The sequence below is a fragment of the Chionomys nivalis genome, chromosome 25, assembly GCF_950005125.1.
Source record: "Chionomys nivalis chromosome 25, mChiNiv1.1, whole genome shotgun sequence".
Lineage (NCBI taxonomy): Eukaryota > Metazoa > Chordata > Mammalia > Rodentia > Cricetidae > Chionomys > Chionomys nivalis.
In genome coordinates, this window is record NC_080110.1 from 710,294 (window position 1) to 729,984 (window position 19,691).

Genomic DNA, 19,691 nt, shown 5'->3' on the forward strand with positions numbered 1-19,691 from the left:
CCAATGAAAGCAGACTCTGTGTCCTACATGCCCCCGGCCAATCTGAACCCAGCTATTCCTAAAAATGTTTTTATAAAATGCATACTGTGTATTGTGCAGTATGCAGGCATATAAACATATATCCTCCACCGTAAAGACCAGTTCCCCCAGCCTGTGATTCCCAGGCACACTCTCTCCAAGCAGGGATCTAGTGATGGCTAACATAAGTCCAGTCCTATCCAACACAAAGCTTTCTTGCATGATACCCGACTCTGCCTACACCTAACTGCTCAATTTAAGCTGTTCAGCAAAAAATAAAAATATAATAGTGTGTCCCAACGTCAATGAAGAAGGCACTGACTCCATTGGAGGATGGTAGTACATAGGTGCTGAAAAGGGGTTCGAGGGCATTTTGCTGCCCTTTGTGATGACTTGATAAGACAGAGTGCCACTGCCCCATTTCTCTCTCTCTCTCTCTCTCTCTCTCTCTCTCTCTCTCTCTCTCTCTCTGTGTGTGTGTGTGTGTGCGCGTGCGTGCGTGCGTGTGTGTGTGTGTGTGTGTGTGTGTGTGTACACAGAGGACCTTCACCTGTACAAGTGTGGAGGTGGGGCTCTTAGGTTGAGGCCAGTGACAATGGGGGATTCTCTAATGGCCAGCCCTGGTCTTCTCGTGGGAATCCAGAGTTCCTGCCCAGCCCCCAGGTGGCCTCTCACTAGCCCTTTGAGAGCTTGCCAAGTTTTTTCTGGCCCTACCTAGTCAGTCAGTCAGTCAGTCAGTCAGTCAGTCACCATGCTGTCTACCCAGAGCCCAGCCCCCATGGCCCCTCATGCTTCTCCGAGATGCTCTCCTTCCTCCCCAAGCTGTCCCTGATGGCAGGTGCTCACCCTTTTTCAGACTGCCCCCCTCTAGGCCTGGGCTAGCTTTGGGCCAATCCACAGGATCCTGGCTATTTCTAGATTGAGACTGGGAGGGCACTCCGGAGCCTGGTTTCCCTGACTCTCTTTTGACAAACTCCCAGTCACAGATCTGGCCCATTTAGAAGAGAAGCAGAGGAAACCAGCCCACCTACAGCCCCCCACAGGAATATTCCATTTGGAAGTCTCCTGTGGAAGGTCCTGTGGACAGAGCCACACGGTCTTCAGCTCCACAAAAGTCATCAGAGCTCTCAGGAAACATAAGGTCTGAGAGCCCCCCTCCCAAGAGCTCTAAGGAGCACCCAGAAAGTAGGCTGTACTGGCTTCCACCCACCATGGAGTCCTCGACCCTCACACAAAGATCCACGAAGGCTTTGCTTTCCCTCCATTGTTCTTTTATCTGATTATGAAAGTGATATGTCACTGCTAGGAAATTTCATTTTCCGGAAAATATGGGCCAAAATGACAATCATCCAAAACTACACACCCTAAGAATAAACAGTATTGATGTTTTGGAAAACAGACATTCTGACTTTTCTCTATGCATCTATATCCATATTCCTATCTTTCATTATTATTACAAACCAGCTTCTATTTTTCAAAAAGTACCCAAGGCTATTCCTGTGTTGATTAAATAGAGGAACTACCTCAGGCTATTTTCTGACTTCTTGGCAGCCCACTTAACAATACATAGTTAAGAAATTTCTCTGCAAGAGACATTTAGGCATTGCCCAATTATTTCTTTGGACTAAACTTCTAGAAACACAATTTTCTGCTAAAGAATATAGACATTTCCAGAGCCCTGGATACGCAGCACCAGGATGACTTTCCAAGTTGGCTATGCTTTTCTTATCAGCTGCCTGTGAAGGTGAGATCCATATCCATGAGGATGAAAAACACCAAGTACCAGGATTCCCCATACAGCTTTGCCAAGTCCCGGGACATTATTTGGAAACCCCCATAGTCATCAGCACCTGGCATGAGCTAACAGTTGGGAAATGGGAGGAGGGTGGGCAGGTGGGAGGGAATCTAGGGTTTTTTGCAGGTGCAGAAGTCGGCAGTGGGAGATAGTGAGTATCAGGGGTCATCTGAGGCTCTCTTCTATGAGTCCCTAAAAGTATCTCTCCACTGACGGGGATGCCCTGCCTTGAAGTGCTATATGTAACAGTAGTAAAGGCCCAGGAAGGAATCTAACCACAGGAAGTTGCCTCCTTTCCTCCCCAATTAGCTATTGACCCCAGGAAAGAGGTTTCAACCTGTGGCATTGTTTCCCTTGAGAATTTTTGCTTCTGTGACTTCAGAACCAGAGAATGCCAGAGCACCGAATCTTGCATTCTGTATCCACCATTTGCCCCTTTTTAGATCTTGCCTCTAGAAATGTATTCTTAAAGTCTATCTTCACCAGGGCTGTGACAACCATCTGTGACACTTATTGGTACCATTAGTGCATTGAGAAGGCCTTAATGACCAGAAGAGAACACATACCTTCTTTAGGAAGTAAGGGGCACACTCCTCAGATGCAGCTTCAGCTCAACCTTTGTTGAGGTCCATGGCTGTCATATCTTACCTACCTTCCCACCAGCCAGTCCTGAATTATGAATGGAACCCTTCCCATCTTGTCACTGGCAGAACTAAGGCTCAGACTTCACTTTACTCTCCCAGTGATAAAAGGCAGCGTTGGGGTTCAACCCCAAGTATCTTTCATTCTAGCTCATCTTCCTGCATCCTTCACTATCTCTCCCAGTCAGCAGGAGAGCACCCAGGCAGGACTCTTCTTTATTGCTATTATTAATGCCTAGTGAGCATGTTTATGAACTGGCTGGGCGGCACTTCCACACATGCTTATGTCTGCACTGGGAAGATCCTGAGCTCCGAATGGGATATTCTTTAGGACAGAGATGCATTGAAAAAGCATGGTGCCCCCTGGATTTCTCAGATTGGCCAGGTTGGCTCAGGAACCTTGAAGCTGATAAATAACATCTTGCTTCCTTACCTTTATCACCTATGAAATCAGTACTGACAACATTGAGTATCTGACTTTGTTCTTTAGCCAGTACTCACACTTAGCAGTCCCCTTATTCGCTGCTTCCAAGAACAAGTATATGTGGGTGTGGCCTTCCCATAAGTGAGAGAGTCTCTGGGGTCCTCCACCTCAGAACATGTCCTAAGCCCTGGACCTCACCTTAGCTTCTGACGCTCCCTGGTTCCTGGAAGTAGCCAGGTTCTGGAAATGTTTTTCTGAGCCTTTGTCGTGGGGGAAAGAGGCATATTATGGAAGCCAGAAATTCCAAGAGTGAGCTCAACCAACTTGAAGAGTTGACCCTATCCAATAAGCACATCAGATTAAACAGGAAAAAAAAAAGTCAATGAACTGGGAGTATGTTGGTCTCTGACCATAGGCTGTGGTGTGCCAGGCTCCTATATGGTGCCAGAGCAATGGGAAAGAGGGTTGTTAGGCAGAGACAAGGTCACAAACTCAGAGGAGACAGGAGAAAATGGCAGAGAGATGGCCTGTGGTCGTCCCCAGATAAAGTAGCAATGGCCTTGGGCATGGGAACCAGCTGAAGCCGGTATATTATATATCACATGAAAAGATGCTTTTAAGGCCCTGATTTCATTGGGACTGTGGGTGGGGGCCAGAAACCAGGTTGATAGTTCTTCTAGAAAACCATATGAGAAGAGAAATTCTGTAGAAAATAATCATAGTGGCCAACAGTTCCCTTGGGCGTGATTAGAAGTGGAAGTCAGGCAAAAATACAGCACAAGGAAATCAACGCCTCTCTCCCACAGAAACCTTGCATGTCCTGCATGTTTGGAATCAAGAGACACACCCAAATAGAGATGCCTTGCTCATGCCTGCATAGTTGTCCAAGATGGAACTGGGGAGGGAGGCAGCCAGACCCACACCAACAGGGGACAGGCTGGACCTCTGAAATACAGGGTGACAGCAATATCTTCATAAAGACTTCAGCGCTTTGCCTAGAACATAATAGATGTTCAGGAAATCTTCATTTGTGTTAGCAGGGCCTTCGACACATACACGCCAAATAGGAGGCAGCTGGATGTGAGATGCCCCCTCTAGCAGTCTCACTGTGCCTGGTGACTGAGGAAGAAGGCAGGAAGTGAGGCACAGCTTCTGCACGTGCAGAGACAAGGCTAGGGTGGGGCAGAAGCCCTCAGCTCCTGACAGGCTTGGCCCCCCTCTCCTCTGTGTGTCCCGAGATGCCTCCTTTTTCAAGCTTTCATCCAGCCCCTTGGCAGGGAGACCTGCAGCAAGCAGAGAGGCAGTTCTTCCCTGTGTAACCCAGCACCAGCTCAGGAGGCCAGGCCTCCTGGTGCCAGTACAGATCATGTCTGCTTTTACTCTCTCACTCAGTAGTGGGAAAAAATGAGAAACCAAAATTCCCCTGAGCAACCGGAAACCCCGTGACCCCCTGACTAAGTGGCAAGATTCAGCTCTGCCCTGTCTCCCAGTCCCCTCACTTTCCCCTGGATCACCTATACTCAGCCCAGAGGCCAGCCTGGAGGTTATTTATAACTGTGTCAGAGGAGGAGAGGACAGGAAATTAGGAAGGAGAGAGGGGAAGAAAAGCATGGTGCCCAGTGACCCACTAGATTGGAACCTGCTGCCTGCCTGACCCATGCTGTCCTAGCCCAGTTCCTGTGAGCTCCAGTCCTGCCCACAGCTCACTTGCCTGCAGCCCCGTTACCAAGTTAATGTATAGGAGCTAAAGGCCAACCCAGGCCCTGAGAGCATAAAATGGACAAATTCCCAGCCTCTTCCAGCTGTTGTGTGCCCTACCCTGCTTTTGTCTCCTGATTAAAAAGTCAGAATCTTAATAGTCAACACTCAGGCACTCAGACTTGCTATTAACTGCACTAAGAGGAGGTAACTTATGCATAGTAACACAGGAGTGGGGACAGAGCCAGGCTTGTGGCATTGACCCCTTTTCCATACCACTCTGTTTAGCCCACTAAAGGTCTCAGGGCTCAAGCATGAATGTACTCACATGTTAAAATGCCCAGCCTTGCTGTGGAGTGAGCCATGCTCTCGGTGCCTGAATCCTAACTGCCCATCTCAAGGCCTCTCAACCAGAGCATCGGAGCCACTGCTCAATCAGCAGAGCCATTTACTCCAAGATAACTTTGGATAAAGTTAGGTTCCTTTGAAGTTGTTTTATTTGGAGCTGTTTAATCTTCACACAATCACTGCTCAATTCTCTAAGACAAACGCTCTCATGATTACAAATGTCCTTGGGGAGAATGTCTAAAATTCTTGTAAATTGTATTATCATACAATCAGATTTCCACATGTACTCCTGTCTGTAATAGGATCATGGCCACAAGATTAAGGGCCCAGGGAGGTACCACAACTGTACGTCCCTCTGATACTCATAACCTTCTCCTCCCAGGACTTGAACCCTGGACCTCTCCTCTCCCAACTACACTGTTCTTCCATCAAGCCTGCAAATCTAAGTAATTTACTAGTTTCTATATCTTGGATCTGGAGCAGCTCCCTATACACACACATGTACATTCACACACACACGCATGCGCACGCGCACACACACACATGTGTTAAAGGCTTATCCCTCCGTCCACACAATTGGAAGGTGATGGAACCTTAAGAAATGTGGATCTGAAGGGAGGCCTTAAGTTCTTAGAGTGCAACCCTTGAAGGTATTGCGGTGTTCATGTCTTGCTTTCTCTTTTTTTTTTTTTTTTTCGCTCCAGTCACTAGGAAGTAAACAGGCCTCTTCTGGCCCACACTTTTCCACCATGATATCCTTACTTTGTTGCCAGAGACCCAAAGCAACAGAGCCAAGTGACTGTGAACTAAACCCTCCGAAGCTGTGAGCCAAAGTAAATCACTTTCCTTAGAAAGTTGATTAGTTCACGTATCCTGTCACAGTGATGGAAAGCTGGCCAACATGCTAATTTAAAAACCTAACATGTGCCCCAAACCCAGCCGAGCAAGTCTTAAACTCAGTGGCCACTGTTCCCTTGTCCGTTTTGTTTCTGGCCTTCCTGACCTTCCAGGATCACCATTCACAAAGCTTGCAGCCTTTTCCTTCGTGCAACAACACCATATGAGCTACTTCCCTTGCAATATGTGAGGTGAAAGTGATCAGCCATTTATCAACCTCAAGGCAGGCAAGAGGGCAAAATTAACCTTGTGAATCTTCACCTGGGCAGTGCCCTTGGGAAACCTCAGTACCTTGGCCAGATGGTTTATGGATTACTGGCTTAAACCCAGCTGGTTATCCTGCAGCAGGACTTCTCAGGGGGCCTTTACTAGGCTAATGATCACATGCATCTCCCAGGAGGCAGCAGAATAAACAGCTTTCCAAAGAACATTGCTGGGGTTGAGAAACACCTTGGGAAACAGGGTTGATTTAAAACTTCCCACAGCTCAGGAAGTCTTGTCTGCTCCTGTCCGCACTGCTTACATGATGACCTACAAAGAGAGTTGGAGTTCTGCCTGAACAGCCACCTCCACTCTTCTGAGTCAGACAGGGGGTCAGTTTCAGGAAGGGTCCTAGAGCTTCAGAGGCTGCTCCCGGTCTGATGGGACATTAGGAAGCTACAAGGAACTGGATTCTGCAAACTGCTTGTAGAACAGCAAAGTCTTTGGGGGAGTAGGGACAGCAGGGATCATTATATGCAACCCAGGTTGGGCTAGAACTCACTGTGTAGTTCAGGCTGGTCTGGAACTCGTGATCCTCCTGCCTCAGCCTCAGGAGTGCTAGGATTGCAGGTGTGTGCTACCACACCCAGCCCAAACTCTTGATAACTTGCAGGGAGGGGTTGGGAAAGGGAAGTCAGTCTCCTGTTTTCAACCTTGAAGGGTTCCTGGAGCTGCCTGAAGCAAGGCCAAAAGTACATTGATTTGCACGGTGTCCGAAGTGAAACTGTTACGAAAAATTAAATCTAATGACAACCAAAGTTAGCAAGTAGAATTGATTAGCGAAGAATTTCAGCCTGCATGAAATCCAGATAATCCTGGTCAGAAGTTCTTTTTTATACAGAGCACAGTGTTACTGTCATAATACCCCAACAATGACCCAGTTTTAGTGTTTGAATGTTCCTGTAGTTCACCCACATTTATTGAGCAGCTACTGAGTATGATGGCCTATAGTCAGGAATACCAAGCGATTTCCAGGCAGCAGGGCTATTCTTAGCTTTCTGACATCTATTTCAGGAGTGTTAATCCATTCCACCTCCCCCTCTGCAATTAGACACATACCTTCCAACTTGATATGCTGACCTCACCCAACTGCCCCAACAGCACAGGCGGGATGGAGAAGTGTGCTTCCCACCCTGCTGAACTTGGCCACACATTTGGTCTCCCTGAGCCCAGGCAACCTGGGGAACCAGCCAAGCAGAGGTACCTGCTTTGCCTGGGCCCTTCAAACAGTCTGGGAAGTCAGATTCCTCCCCGCAATCCCAACCCCCAGTTCTTCTTGTCCCTAGAGCTCGGGAGGAGGGGGGGGGTGTATGAACCCAGAACAGCACAACTGGAGGATAGAGTAGTAAGCTCAGCTCAAACATCCACACACAGCAATGTGACCGAATATCAAAATGTAAATAAGGGCCAAAATTAACCTGTAAGCCCCACTTGTCCAAAATGACTTTCTGGAAAGCTGAGAGCCATTGTTCTGGGGAACTAACCAGCCACATGCATTCACTCCCCTAAATGAGTTTGTTTGGACCAACTACACCCGATGTACATGGTTGGATACAGGTAGGAGGTACGTAGGCAGGAAACACATCAGGATGTATGCTTGCCCCGATTGGACATGATGGGAAATGCAGTGAACCGTGAGCTTTGCTAAAACAGGACTCAGCCATTCCCTAAGAACCCAGGGAAGGACTCTCACCATAGTTCATCTTCCTGACCATTATTTAATTAAAGCTTCCTTCAAAACTGGCTCAAAATTGTGAAAGTGTCTTTCATGATTTTCAGGATTAGCAAAGGTATCTATCCAGACTTGCCCAGCCTTAGTATTCCCATCTGTAAAGTGGGATAATGATGACAGCAATAATAATTCTGAACATGTAAGTTTACAGCTAACAATAGAATTTATATGCATAAGTATTAGAACAGCTGTGGCTTTGATGATTAACTCTTTTGGCTCCAGTGTCCTCATCTGCAGCACAGGAATAAAAGTCCCAACTTCTCGGGGTGGTAAAAGTGATAAAGCATAAGGAAATCTTAGCACATAAAAATGAATTGATACATTAATATTGTCGAATATCGCTTTTATTCCAGATCTGTCTCTAAAGCTAAATTGTTCCACCTCTGTTGACCTAGTTTACCCGTTAGTCAAATGCTAGAAGTGAGTCATATAGCTTCTAAATGATCAGACGGACTTGAGTTTCCTACCCTAAGACCTTCATGGCCCCGAGTCTCTTGTGGCCAAGTTGAATCAGTAGCCTCTGTAGTTAGCCCAAGTGCATCCTGAATTCTGCATCCCTGCATGCAACCTGCCAATCAAGGGAGGCAGGGAAAAAGATGCCTTGTATTCTAACAGTACCTTGGCTGCTATGATGGTCCTTACCCAGGGGCGGCTGCTAGAATAACTGAAATGCAGCCACTTGCAATTGATATGTGCAGAACATAAAACACACTGTGCATGTTAAAGCATTCACCGAAAAACTGGGAAATCACAGAAGTCATTTGAAAATTGATTACGTGGTAAGGTGATCGTACTTTGGATACATTAGGTAAATACAGGATTAAATGGATTACCACTTCCTTCTTCCTTTTTATAACGTATCTACTGTGAGAAAGCTTTAAACAGTATGGGTGACTCTCCATGCCCCTGCCTCAGGATGGACGAGGATTTCTCTCTGCTTGGGACCTATTGCTATGAAGCTTCTCAGAGTGAGACCCAGGGGAATGTAAACTATTTAGGGTTGAATTAAAAAAAAATAGGGAGTCAGGGGGGCATTAAGTTGTAGGAGTCTCTAGGAATCTCCTGTGGCTTAAAAACCTAGATATGTAAAACCCATTAATCTGCCAAAACACCCTTGGTGCTGGCACCACCTCAGCATCTGAGCTCCAAATGGCCCCTTTGTTTTTCATCTATCTTTGTGTGTGTGTGTGTGCATGTATGTGTGTGTGTGTGTGCACTTGTGTCTGGTGTGTCTATGTCTGCGTGTGTCTCTGTATGTCTATGTCTGTGCGTACGTATGTGTAAGCCAGAAGTAAGTGTTGGATGCCTTCCTCAATCACTGCCCACCTTATTTTTTGAGACACATTCCCTTGCTGAACCTGGAGCTCACTGGCTAGTCTGCACAGGCTGATCAGCAGCCCCAGGCATCTTTCTGTCTGTGTCAGTTCTGGAATTTGATAATCACAATAGCACTGATTTCTATGTGGGTTCTGGGAATCTGTGCTTCCACGGAAGCTCGTTACTGACTGAGCTGTTTCCCAGCCCCTTTGTTGTGTTTCCCAAGTTGATCACTGCTGTTTAACACAGCAGCTGTTTCTTATTGAGCTGGCCAATGCCCAAAACAGCAAAAACTGATATTCTCTCTTTTCCCTGCCAACCCTGAACTGAGGACACTATTGCCTAGAAAGGCTAGATGCTGTTGTTTTTCAAACATTCTCATTCATTCACGATGTCTTCACTATGTGCATACTAACATCAGACTGTGACCCATTGAGTAAGACCCAGTTCCCATATAAGGAAGGCAATAAGACCATGTCATAATCATGGGGGTTGGTATTTACCAAGCCTTCACTACAGGCTAAACAGTGAGTCAAGTCTGTTATTTCCATTATCTCCATGAATCTTCCCCCAGCCCTATGAAGCTAAAGGTTTTCTTGTAAATTCAGAGTTACAGATAAGGATAAGCTAGAGTAAGATGGGCTGGCTTGCCTAAGACATGTGACCAACAAGTAATGACGTCAAGCTTTAAGCCAGGCCATCTAACACCAGAACCTTTACAGTTGAATCTGTGTGTGTAGGTATGTGTGTGCATGTGTGATACACACACCTGCATGTGTGTACACACCCGAGCACACGTCTGTTCTTTTTCATTATACTAACCCTTAAAAACTAAAGTTTCACACTAACACTTTGGGTTTCTAGCTTATTATAAGAACCTAAACATCTGGCCAAACTGTCCCCATCCCAAGGGACATGGATTTTTCAGTTCACCACATTTGCCACCACTCTATTGCCCCCTGATACCAAGGCAAAGAGGTGGTATTCAAAGCTATCATACATGTATTTGGGGACAAACATGGGACAACAGAGACTGGAGAACCTTCTATGTTTGGTTGAAATGAGTAATGGACTCATGCATTTGATATGCAAATACCCTCCTTTTCTGCCCAGTCCCTGTAGGCATCAGAGTTTGTGACCTGAACTAATTTGAGAAACCCAAGCTGGAAGATAATGGGTTAAAAAGGGACCCACCCACCGCAGACATAGGCTCTTCCCCATCGTGAGCATCTGTCCTGATCTGTCCTCCAGGCAGCTCCCTGTTAGGATTATCACAGATCTTAGTCCATTGGGTGCCTGTCACCATTAGAGAGGAAAGTAGAGTGGTATTGCTCAATAGTCACATGGTTGACCTGGGCCTTCAAGCTCTCTCTAGTGGAGTGGATAGGATTATATGAGATAATGCCACTTTCAATTAAAGGCCTATATCTAAGCTAGTCTTGTAGTGGGAAAAGTCCTTTCTGCAGCAGAGCCTTCTTACCTGCCCTCCAGCAGTCAGTGACAGACCCTGAAGTGACCTCAGTTCCGGAATTCTAGCCTTAAGCTAAGTCGACAAGGCAGCTGTGGTAAACCAGCTGTGTTCCAACCGGAAGTCTGCTAGTCACTTAGGTCACTGAGCTCATTAGAAATGTTCAGGCAGAATCCTCACCACATTCGAGATCCTGCTCTAATCTTGACAGACCATATTTCTGATGAACTTCCCTTGTAGACTGTCACTGGTGACACTAGGTGTTCAGTCCTGAACTCCACTAGACAGCCTTCTCCAAGGGAAACTGACCTAGAATACCGACACACCAGAGGCAGTAACACCTACGTACAAAGGAGCAGACACACAGTCAGCATGTCACCTTTCCAGGTAAGAGATCAGTGCCTGGGGAAAGTCATATCACCAAGGTAATTTCAGAGTCAGGGATAAACTTGAGGTAGATCTCAGGTCTTCCCACCTTGACATATAGGAGAAGGCATTGCCTCTCTAGACCCAAGCAGGGCAGAGACAGGAAGTTGTGACTTGCCAACCAAATTTAGTATCACCAGTTTCCAGGGCCCTCCCTTTGGCTGCCCCATTATCTCCTACTTCTTTCTGCCTACCAGAAGGAAGTGTACATATGTCTAAATGGGCAAGGGCAACCCCTGATCCTCGAAGAGCACTTCAGAAAGCATGGGATTACTCCCAACACATCTGCTATACTGTGAAGCTACCCTACCATACCAATTCTCAATACTGACAGCCATCAAATGGGACCAGTGACTCTTCTACCACCCTGCTTTCCGAATCCTTTGAAGAATCCTTTGAAGAACTAACATCATGGGACCGGTGTAGGGAGCTTTGTTATCTGTGTCCCATCAGAGGCCATTAGGGAAGTAGAGAATACTGAATTTGGGATAAGGGAGAGATAGCAACCATGGTTTTGAAACTCAGCTATCTGTATGTGACAATGAAAATATCCTATCATCCCTCAGAGTCCCACTTTCCTCAGTTAAAAGACAATGAGAATACTGACTTCTGCACTTGCCACTTCCCATGTCCTAACCTGGGTCTCACAGGGACCAATTCAATAGACTTCTCTGCAGGAGTAATCTCAGCAATTAATTAGTATCACCCAAGATGTCCAACCATAACTGCTAGCATTGTGGCAATTTTCTGTTTTAACATGTTTGTTGAAAGGAATGAAGTTGTGATAACTCTCTAAAAACAGAACCCGCTGGGGGAAAAATGGATTTTAAAACACTTTTCGATCTTGAGAAGAATGGAGACAGTTGAGGCAAAGACTGGAGTGCTGGGTTGGGAATCAGAAATTTTTTCTGAGGCTTGGTTCCATTGGGAGCCCCAAATAACTAACGCTAAAACGAAACTGAAGACAGGAAGAAAGGCAGGGGCCCAAGAGACTGGTGAAGGATCTGCCCGGAGCGTCCCAACAGTGAGTCAGAGACCAATGCGCCAAAACGTGCAAAAGGAGAAGAACCTCCCCAGTTCTGGAGCGTTGTGGTCCTCAGTCTATAGGAGAAGGGGCCCTAAGTCTACAGGAAAGAATGATCCCGAACACAGGCTTTGTGGATGTAGCTTCGGGCTGCACTGTGATGATGTGATCGTAGGTAGGTAGTGTTCCATCTTCAGCCTGAACTGAGCGGGTAGCTGGGAAGGGAAGCCCCCACTTTACAAATAACTGGTATGCAAGGAAGGAGCTCAGCCCAGTGCTTGTGGAATGTAATTGCCACCCCGCCCAATGAAGGTCTGATTAGGAGGATGCTGTAGTGTTCTTTCCACTAGATGGTGGGGCTAGACTTTATCACACAAGCAGAGAACGAATCAGGTGCCTCCCTTTCAGGGTAATACACAGCAGGAATGTGGTTCTGGCTTTGGAATGATGCCCTCTGGTTATGCCTCATGCAATTTCAGAGGAGCTGGCTTTTTAGCAGAAATGGTGCCATGCTGCAGCTGGTTTGAACTCTAGGAGAGATGGAAGGGTTCTTCTGCACCCGTACCATGGCAGAAAAATGAGACCAAGTGAGACCCGGAATACAAGTTCATGAGGATGTGCACAGCATGGGTCAAGAGCCAGAAAACAGGATTTTCTAGAGCAGGAAGGACCAATGAAGAGGTGGGTGGGGCCTGTTATTGGTCCTCATAAAAGCCATTTTATTGTACTTTATACAATTAACCCACTGAAGAATTTCAATAAGGGCAGTGGAATTCATTCTTTAAAAGGTATCATGATGTCAAGACCCCAGGGTCTTTCTCTGCCAGCCACTCTGCCTTGGCCTCACTATTCACTTCCATCCTCGTGGCCATCTTATTGCTCCCATCCAAGCACTGTCCAGATGCAGTAGTGAGTGCAGGAGGGAACAAAGGGATCCGTCTTCTCACTGCCGCCCTGAGCCCAACAGGGAGACAGAACCCTGTGCCTGGGTTTCACACATAAACACTTTTGAACCTGAGTTCATGCAAAAACCAAAGGCCAAACAAGTTTAGATAATGAAAAGCACCCCACTTATTATAAAAGCAAAACCCCACAGCCATCTCTGACTAGAGTAGTCCAGAAGAGCCAGCCGAGAGCTGTGACTGTCCTACCACTTAAGGCCTATTCTTCATATAAAAATGATCCCATTAACTTGGCCTAAGTGGCCTTAATTTTGTTCCTTTTCAAGAAGATAAAAAGGCTATCCAAGATCAGAAGTCCTCAGAATACCAAGAAAATATCTGAAATTGTTTTCCATTTGAGAGAAGCCTGAATGTATCCTTAACACAGCCCTGGGACATCGCCTCCATGCCCATCCCCCATCTCTCCAGCTGCACATTTAAAAAGTACAGTCAACACGCAGCAGCTGCGGAGCACAGGCTGCAGCAAAAACTAAAACACAGTGCCCTTACTTCCATCTAACACGTCCATAGAGAAACACTTGCCATAGAGAAACATGCATGCACAGAGCAGAAGACAATATCATGACTGCTTTTTCCAACACCCTTCTAAGGATGAGAAGTTGTTAGAAGCATAAATATCCATGAAGAGGAGAAATCTAAATAAATGAAGGTAGATTCATAGGGATATTAGATTGTCATAGTAATATCATCACTTATAGTAGTATACATATTACATAGTATAGTTGGATATACCTTAGAGGTGAGCTCCATCGGTTTAAATACTAGGTTCTGTTACTTACCAGATATAGCATTGAATAAGTTACCTGATTTTTTCTGTGCTTCAGTTTCTTCAATGAAGATGGCAACAGTTCATCTGTTTCTTAGGACTGCTGAGAGACTTGACTGAGCTAATGCATATTGATTATTTAGAATGGTGCCTAGCACACAGTAATCACTATTTTAACTCAGCACTGCGTTTTAAAAAGTATAGTCCTATGGAATACTAGAGAGAGAAGAATAAAGTAACCTATACATGTATTAGTTGGTAAAACTCTCTGGTGCACACTATTGAATGAAAACAGCACTAAGGGCATTTCAGTATTTACTTGTCTAATTCTTCAAGTTTTTAATGGAGGAAAACCATCGTAAATTTTCTACAGGTGATATAAAATGGAAGGAAGTAGTGTTGATTGAGGCAGTGATCCAAAAGAACTTTCTCTTTCTCTGATTTTTATATGGGTGGATGGATGAAGAAATGATAGATAGACAGAAGATAATGATAGATAGATAGATAGATAGATAGATAGATAGATAGATAGATAGATAGATAGATAGACAGATAGACAGACAGATAGACAGATAGATAGATGACACAGAAAGAGATCGGTGATAGATAAAAGACAATAGATAATAGGCATATAGGTGGACAGAAATGAATGGATAAATGACATACAGAAAAAGAGAAGAACATAAGATACACTCATCATTTTAACTTTAAGTTTAAAAGCATGAATAAAAAAGGTCTGAAAAGGTACAAATTCCTTCTGTCTTTTTATAATGTGGAGAGTGAAAGCTAAACAGACCCACTAAATAAATGCCTCAACACAAAGCCAACAAGACCCTGGGGGAGGATTTGAGCCCAGCTGTGCCCTGCCCCAAGGCCCTGCCACCATCCCACACCGCCTCTCGAGACCACCCAGGAGTTGACTGTGCCGAAGGTGGAGCCTTCGTATCCATACAGGCCAAAGTGGTAAAGGACAAAAGTGACTTGAATTGTGTTGTTTTGTTTCTCATTAACGAACCTGTTGGAATGTGCCATTCAGCAACTGAGCTCAATCGGTCCTGCTATTCCAGCAGAACCACAGCCCCTTCCTGGCTGCATTTCTAGTCTTATCTGTCCATGGAATGCGGTGGGACAGACCCGAGGGCACCTGCTGCACCCACCAGGAACCCAGTCCGCAGATTTCTTCCCTGGCTCAAGCCTCACGTGTGAACCTCCTCTGAGAATCCATAACTGTCTCCCACAGATCAGTTGGGTTTATATCAGCCTCACTGCTCACCACAGCCAGTCACTTTTTCAACTCAGCCTAATGATTTTGAGAATCTTTTCTGGTTCTAACAACCAAAGAACATAGGAAATTTCTTCATTTTTTTTTGTTCCGTTATAAACGATAATTAATTCTTCCTTGGCAAACATGATACTTAATTAAAGCCCCTGGCCATTTTAGCTGCCTTCGAAGTTCTGAGAAAAACTTTGCTAATCTAGATGAAAACACCATCTGTTCCTTCCCTTTGGATTCTACGGGCACATTCTTGCCTTAGGATGTCAAGGGATCAAGGAGAGTTGGAAAATGTCATAGCTGTGACTGACTAACTCCATGCCTCCCCACTGTGGGGTGGCCTTGTATAAGCATAATCTTGTTTGGCCTCAGTATTTGCCATCTGAGAAATGGATGCAACACCTACACTTAAGGTTGCTGGGAAGTTAAGATAACATCTTTGAAGTGTCTGCTCACCAGCACAGGTCTGAAAGCTGCCTGTCCTTTCTTTCTTCCTCTTGCCCAACAGCCATCTGCCTCTGACCAGGCTTCCTAAGATACTATTAGCCTTGGTACACGTGGTACGCATATCACATGTGTACACACACACACACACACACCACCCCACTCCAATTTTCAGAACACTGTGAGTGTTACCGATCCTTTCCTGAACTATGCTGACAGAGCAAGATCAGCCTAGCCAGGGCTACCTCCTTCATTCCCAGTCTTTTCTGAGTCAATGTTTTGAAGGAGTTTCAGGGGCAATACCTAGTAGGGAGAGGGCCCCAAGTGAGGTGACCGCTGCCAAGTCCCTTTCTTTGCCCCACCGAGTATCTGATAAGCCTCCATGTAGTTTATTCCCCTAAGCACTTTGATAGGGTGCAGGGCCTGCAGTTGCCATGGAAACACCTTTTAAGTCCTCCTCACCAAAAGGGTTGTGCCAGTCCCCTGGGCTCTGGAGAAGAAAGGGAAAAAGAGACACCCGTGGATAAAGAGACAGGAGAGGGAAGGCCATTGTGGGGTGGTGATGGGGGCTTATGAAGGGCTAAGCCAGACATGTTGTGCCCTTCCCTGGCAACATGGCATCCGGCCAGGATGAAAGAAATCCATGCAGGAAGGTTCTAGAAGAGGAAGGTGGCAGGCTATCTTGAGCGTACTTAGGGGGCTCCGGCATCCAGAGGACAGTTGGGAGCCATCTACTGGAGGCCGCAGAGTGTCTGCTGCTGACAGGCGGCAGGTCAACAAGCCAGAGGCCCACACCCACACCTCCCATTTTTAAAAGCATTATCTCATCCCTTGTGCAGTGCACCAAACTAAAGGCTGAGTGAGTCTGGATCCCTGCCAGAGCAATGATTTCTCTCTCTCTCTCTCTCTCTCTCTCTCTCTTTGCTACTACACTGTTCTGTGCTTGGCATATATCTTAGCAATTGAACTTTTCTCTGGGAAGTGTATTAAGAGGAGGAAGCTGTTTCTTGAATAAAGCCATAGAAATTACAAGAAACTTCATCAGACCCCCACATATAGTAGGATCCTTAAGGAAGCAATGAGCTGATTCCAGAAAAGCCCACTGGGAACAGGATCTACCAGCTCATGTTGCCACTTTCCCATGAACTTCAGTGTAGAAACCTCTGGGCTATAGGCACCTGGGATAGAAATGAGACTCCTCTCTCCCCTATACATACTATAAAACCAAACTGAACACACTCAGCCCACTGTAAAGCAGCAATGAACACCCCGATTCCATCTGCTAGCTCACAGGCTAGGAGCATGTTTTAGGCTGAGCAAAACCAGAACTTGGCACCAACTAGCTGGGAATGTCACCGGGCTGGTGAGAGCAGAGAAAAGTTCAGAGGAATCTGGGTGGGGACCACACTCAGGAGAAAGGAGAAAACCTTCCCTGGCCTCTCCAGCAATCCAAAGGATGCTTCCTAGCGATCCCCAGGAAGGGTGAAGGGTGTGTTCCTGCAGGTCCGAGGAAACCTCCATCAAGGGTGACTGCAGGTCATACAAACACCCTGGGCTGCCAAGTCCACTGACCTGGCCACCATAGCCACCTCCCAGATTTCCCCCAAGGCTGGCCTGGCCCCTCTCCAACCTCAGTTGCTTCCCCTGCCAGGCCACCACTCCTCCCTCTCCTCACCACAACACACTTGCAGAGTGGAATCCCTCACCCGAGACCCAGTGGAAAATTTCCTTCTCCTTCATGACCATACTTTAAAGACACATGCCCCATTCTTCACCTCTGAATTGACACAGGCCAAGGATGGCCTCGTGTCCCACCCCTGCCTGCAAACTCACAGCAGGGACATTGGACTGGGTGCTTTAGGGGCTGGAGAAAAGGAAGATTTTCTAGTTTCCTCTTTCTTCACTTGGTGCACCTCCAAATACAAGTGTCCCCAGCACTCTTCAGGCCATCTGGACAGTGGGCTCTGCTTCTTATCAAGTCTCTCTAATCAGCAAACAGTCTCTTTGAGACAATTATCACATCACAAGTGATGAGACCCTTGGCATCTTTGTTCTTTTGATGATAAATCTGCTTTCTCCGTTGCTCACTCTCTCTCCTCACATACATTCAATAAAGAAAAAATAATAATAACAATAACCTTCCTGTGAATTTTCACAGCTATGTGATCCCCTAAAGTCACCTCAAGCCACCTATAGAGACTCAGATGCAGTTCTCCCAGGGAGGGAGTCAAACCTACAGTTTTCTTCTGTGTGGTTCCCCCCCTCCCCCTTTCTAGCCACCCAAACTTGGCAGGCAAGAAGCCCCAGCACTTGCTGGGCGAGCCTGCAGCTATGCTGGTTGAATCTCAAGGAAAAAAATAAAGTTCAAGGGCGCGGGCGATAAGCAATCTCTGAAAGCTAGTTTTCTCTCGCAACTCCACCCGCACAAGTTGGCAACTTCTTGTAAAGAGTACTCAAGCTCCCAGCGCTTCAGTTAGCGTTCCAACTTTTCAGAACCTTCTCCCACCCTGCTCCTCCAGCTCTTTCTCTGCAAGAGTCAATTGGGGAAATTTTCTAGATGTCAAGCAGGGACCACGTTCACTCCTGCCAGCCAGAGACCACTAGGACACTGCTTGGGTTCCCTCTAAAAGGCATCTCCCCACACAGAGTCCCTGCCCAAGGAAACCGAGTCGCCTGCTACGGCAGGCAGCTTGCTTGGTGCCTCCTAAAGCGCTTACCTATGTCGGAGTTGCAGAAGGCATCCTGGGGATGGCTAGGCGAACATGTGCACGCCTCGGCGCCCCAGTGCCCAAGGCTCCAGTAGCCCAGGAGCACGACAAGCCCAAGCCAGGGAGTCATCATCGTAGCTGCTGCTGTCCGCTGCGGGGACGGCTGCTCTTCTCTTCAAAGTTGCCGAGTGCTGGCGCGGATACTGCAGTCCGAGCTTACTCGCCAGGTCTGACCGTGCACGCTGAGCAACTTTGAGCTCCGGGAAAGTGTCCTCCAAGTAGCTCAGCAGGACGGGTTGGGACTCCGCAAACTGGCGTTGGGTGACTGGAGCACGCGTCCGCTGAGCCAGTGAGTGGCCTCCGGGAGAAGGATCCGGAACCAGAGCGGAGAAGCGGGAGAAGAAGCTTCCCGGTGCTGGTGGCTGCCTGCTGCCCACTGTGCGCAGAGTCCAGGGCTGCAGAGTGATATAGGGGCACAAGGGGGACCCAGCCCCTCGGGAGCTCGGGGGCCGCCCCCTCCGACCAATGGCAGCGCCGCATTACCTCATCGGCCCTCCAAAAAGGGGGCGGGGCCGGGGGGCGCGGGGCGACAGGGAGGGGCCGGCCCGGACTGTTCAGATCCTTATAGGGAATAATGCGGTTGTGGGCACTTGAGTGGGTGGGCTGGGCGCGTCCTGGGACAGTGTGCGCAGCAGCGGTGCCCCACGGCCCCATTGCCCTACGCCCACCGGCGCTCCCGAGCTCCTTCGACCCAAACAAGTCTCCACTCCCAGCCATTCAGCGAGGCAGCACAGTCCCTTCCTTCCATGGGACCCAGGTGGCCCCCGCGCTGTAGAGTCCTTGATCCTGCCTCCTGGAAAAAGTCTAGAAGGAAGCCTCGAAGAAAATTTCACCTTCCTACCTTGCCTAGAGAGAGAGCAGAGAGTAAGAGGAAACACCTGGGTAGATGACATTTTCTCAGCACCCTCACCCCACCACCACCCCTCAGCCTTTTGGAACTGGCTATGGTAGTTGTCACTGGGGGTAAATGGAACCGTGGAATCATTCACCATACGCTGTTCTGGACTCCAAACAAAGCCCTTGCAGCCAGGGTGATTGTACTAGAGCTACGAGGAAGCTAGAATGGATACAGACCTAGGTCAGAATGACTAAGAGGGCGTTGCTTTCTGTGGGACAGTAGGAGAAGAGTTCTCTGAGCTGACATCATGCAAGGAGACGAGCAAGTGGAAAGGCCTGGCTCGCCTTTGAAGGACAGAATATAGAATAAACGGGGAGTATGATAGCACGTCTCACTGGTGGCTTACAGCAAGGAACTTTGAAGTAAAGCGATCCAAAAGTAGAATAAAACCAGATCCTGGAGAAAATTATCCCGGATCCTGGAAAACTAGCCGTAACAGAAGAGTATTGGTAATGTCACTACCACCTCATTTTAAGTGACCTCTTGATTGTGATATGTGCATGTGTGGTATACACACACTGTTGTTGCTCT

The 19,691-nt window shown here is 47.2% G+C and overlaps 2 protein-coding genes across 3 annotated transcripts in view; one reads left to right on the forward strand and one right to left on the reverse strand.

Annotated features, from left to right (window-relative positions):
- Timp3 (TIMP metallopeptidase inhibitor 3) overlaps window positions 1-18,654 on the reverse strand; it is a 48,061-nt gene extending 29,407 nt beyond the window's left edge. Inside the window, exon 1 of the mRNA XM_057757483.1 lies at window positions 18,212-18,654. Within this exon, the coding sequence (XP_057613466.1) occupies window positions 18,212-18,335 (124 nt within the window). The 5' untranslated portion in view covers window positions 18,336-18,654. The remainder of the gene's footprint in view (window positions 1-18,211) is intronic.
- The window catches only part of Syn3 (synapsin III), a 376,504-nt gene that overhangs the window by 161,743 nt on the left and 195,070 nt on the right, over window positions 1-19,691 (forward strand). The gene's annotated exons all lie outside the window — the stretch shown is intronic.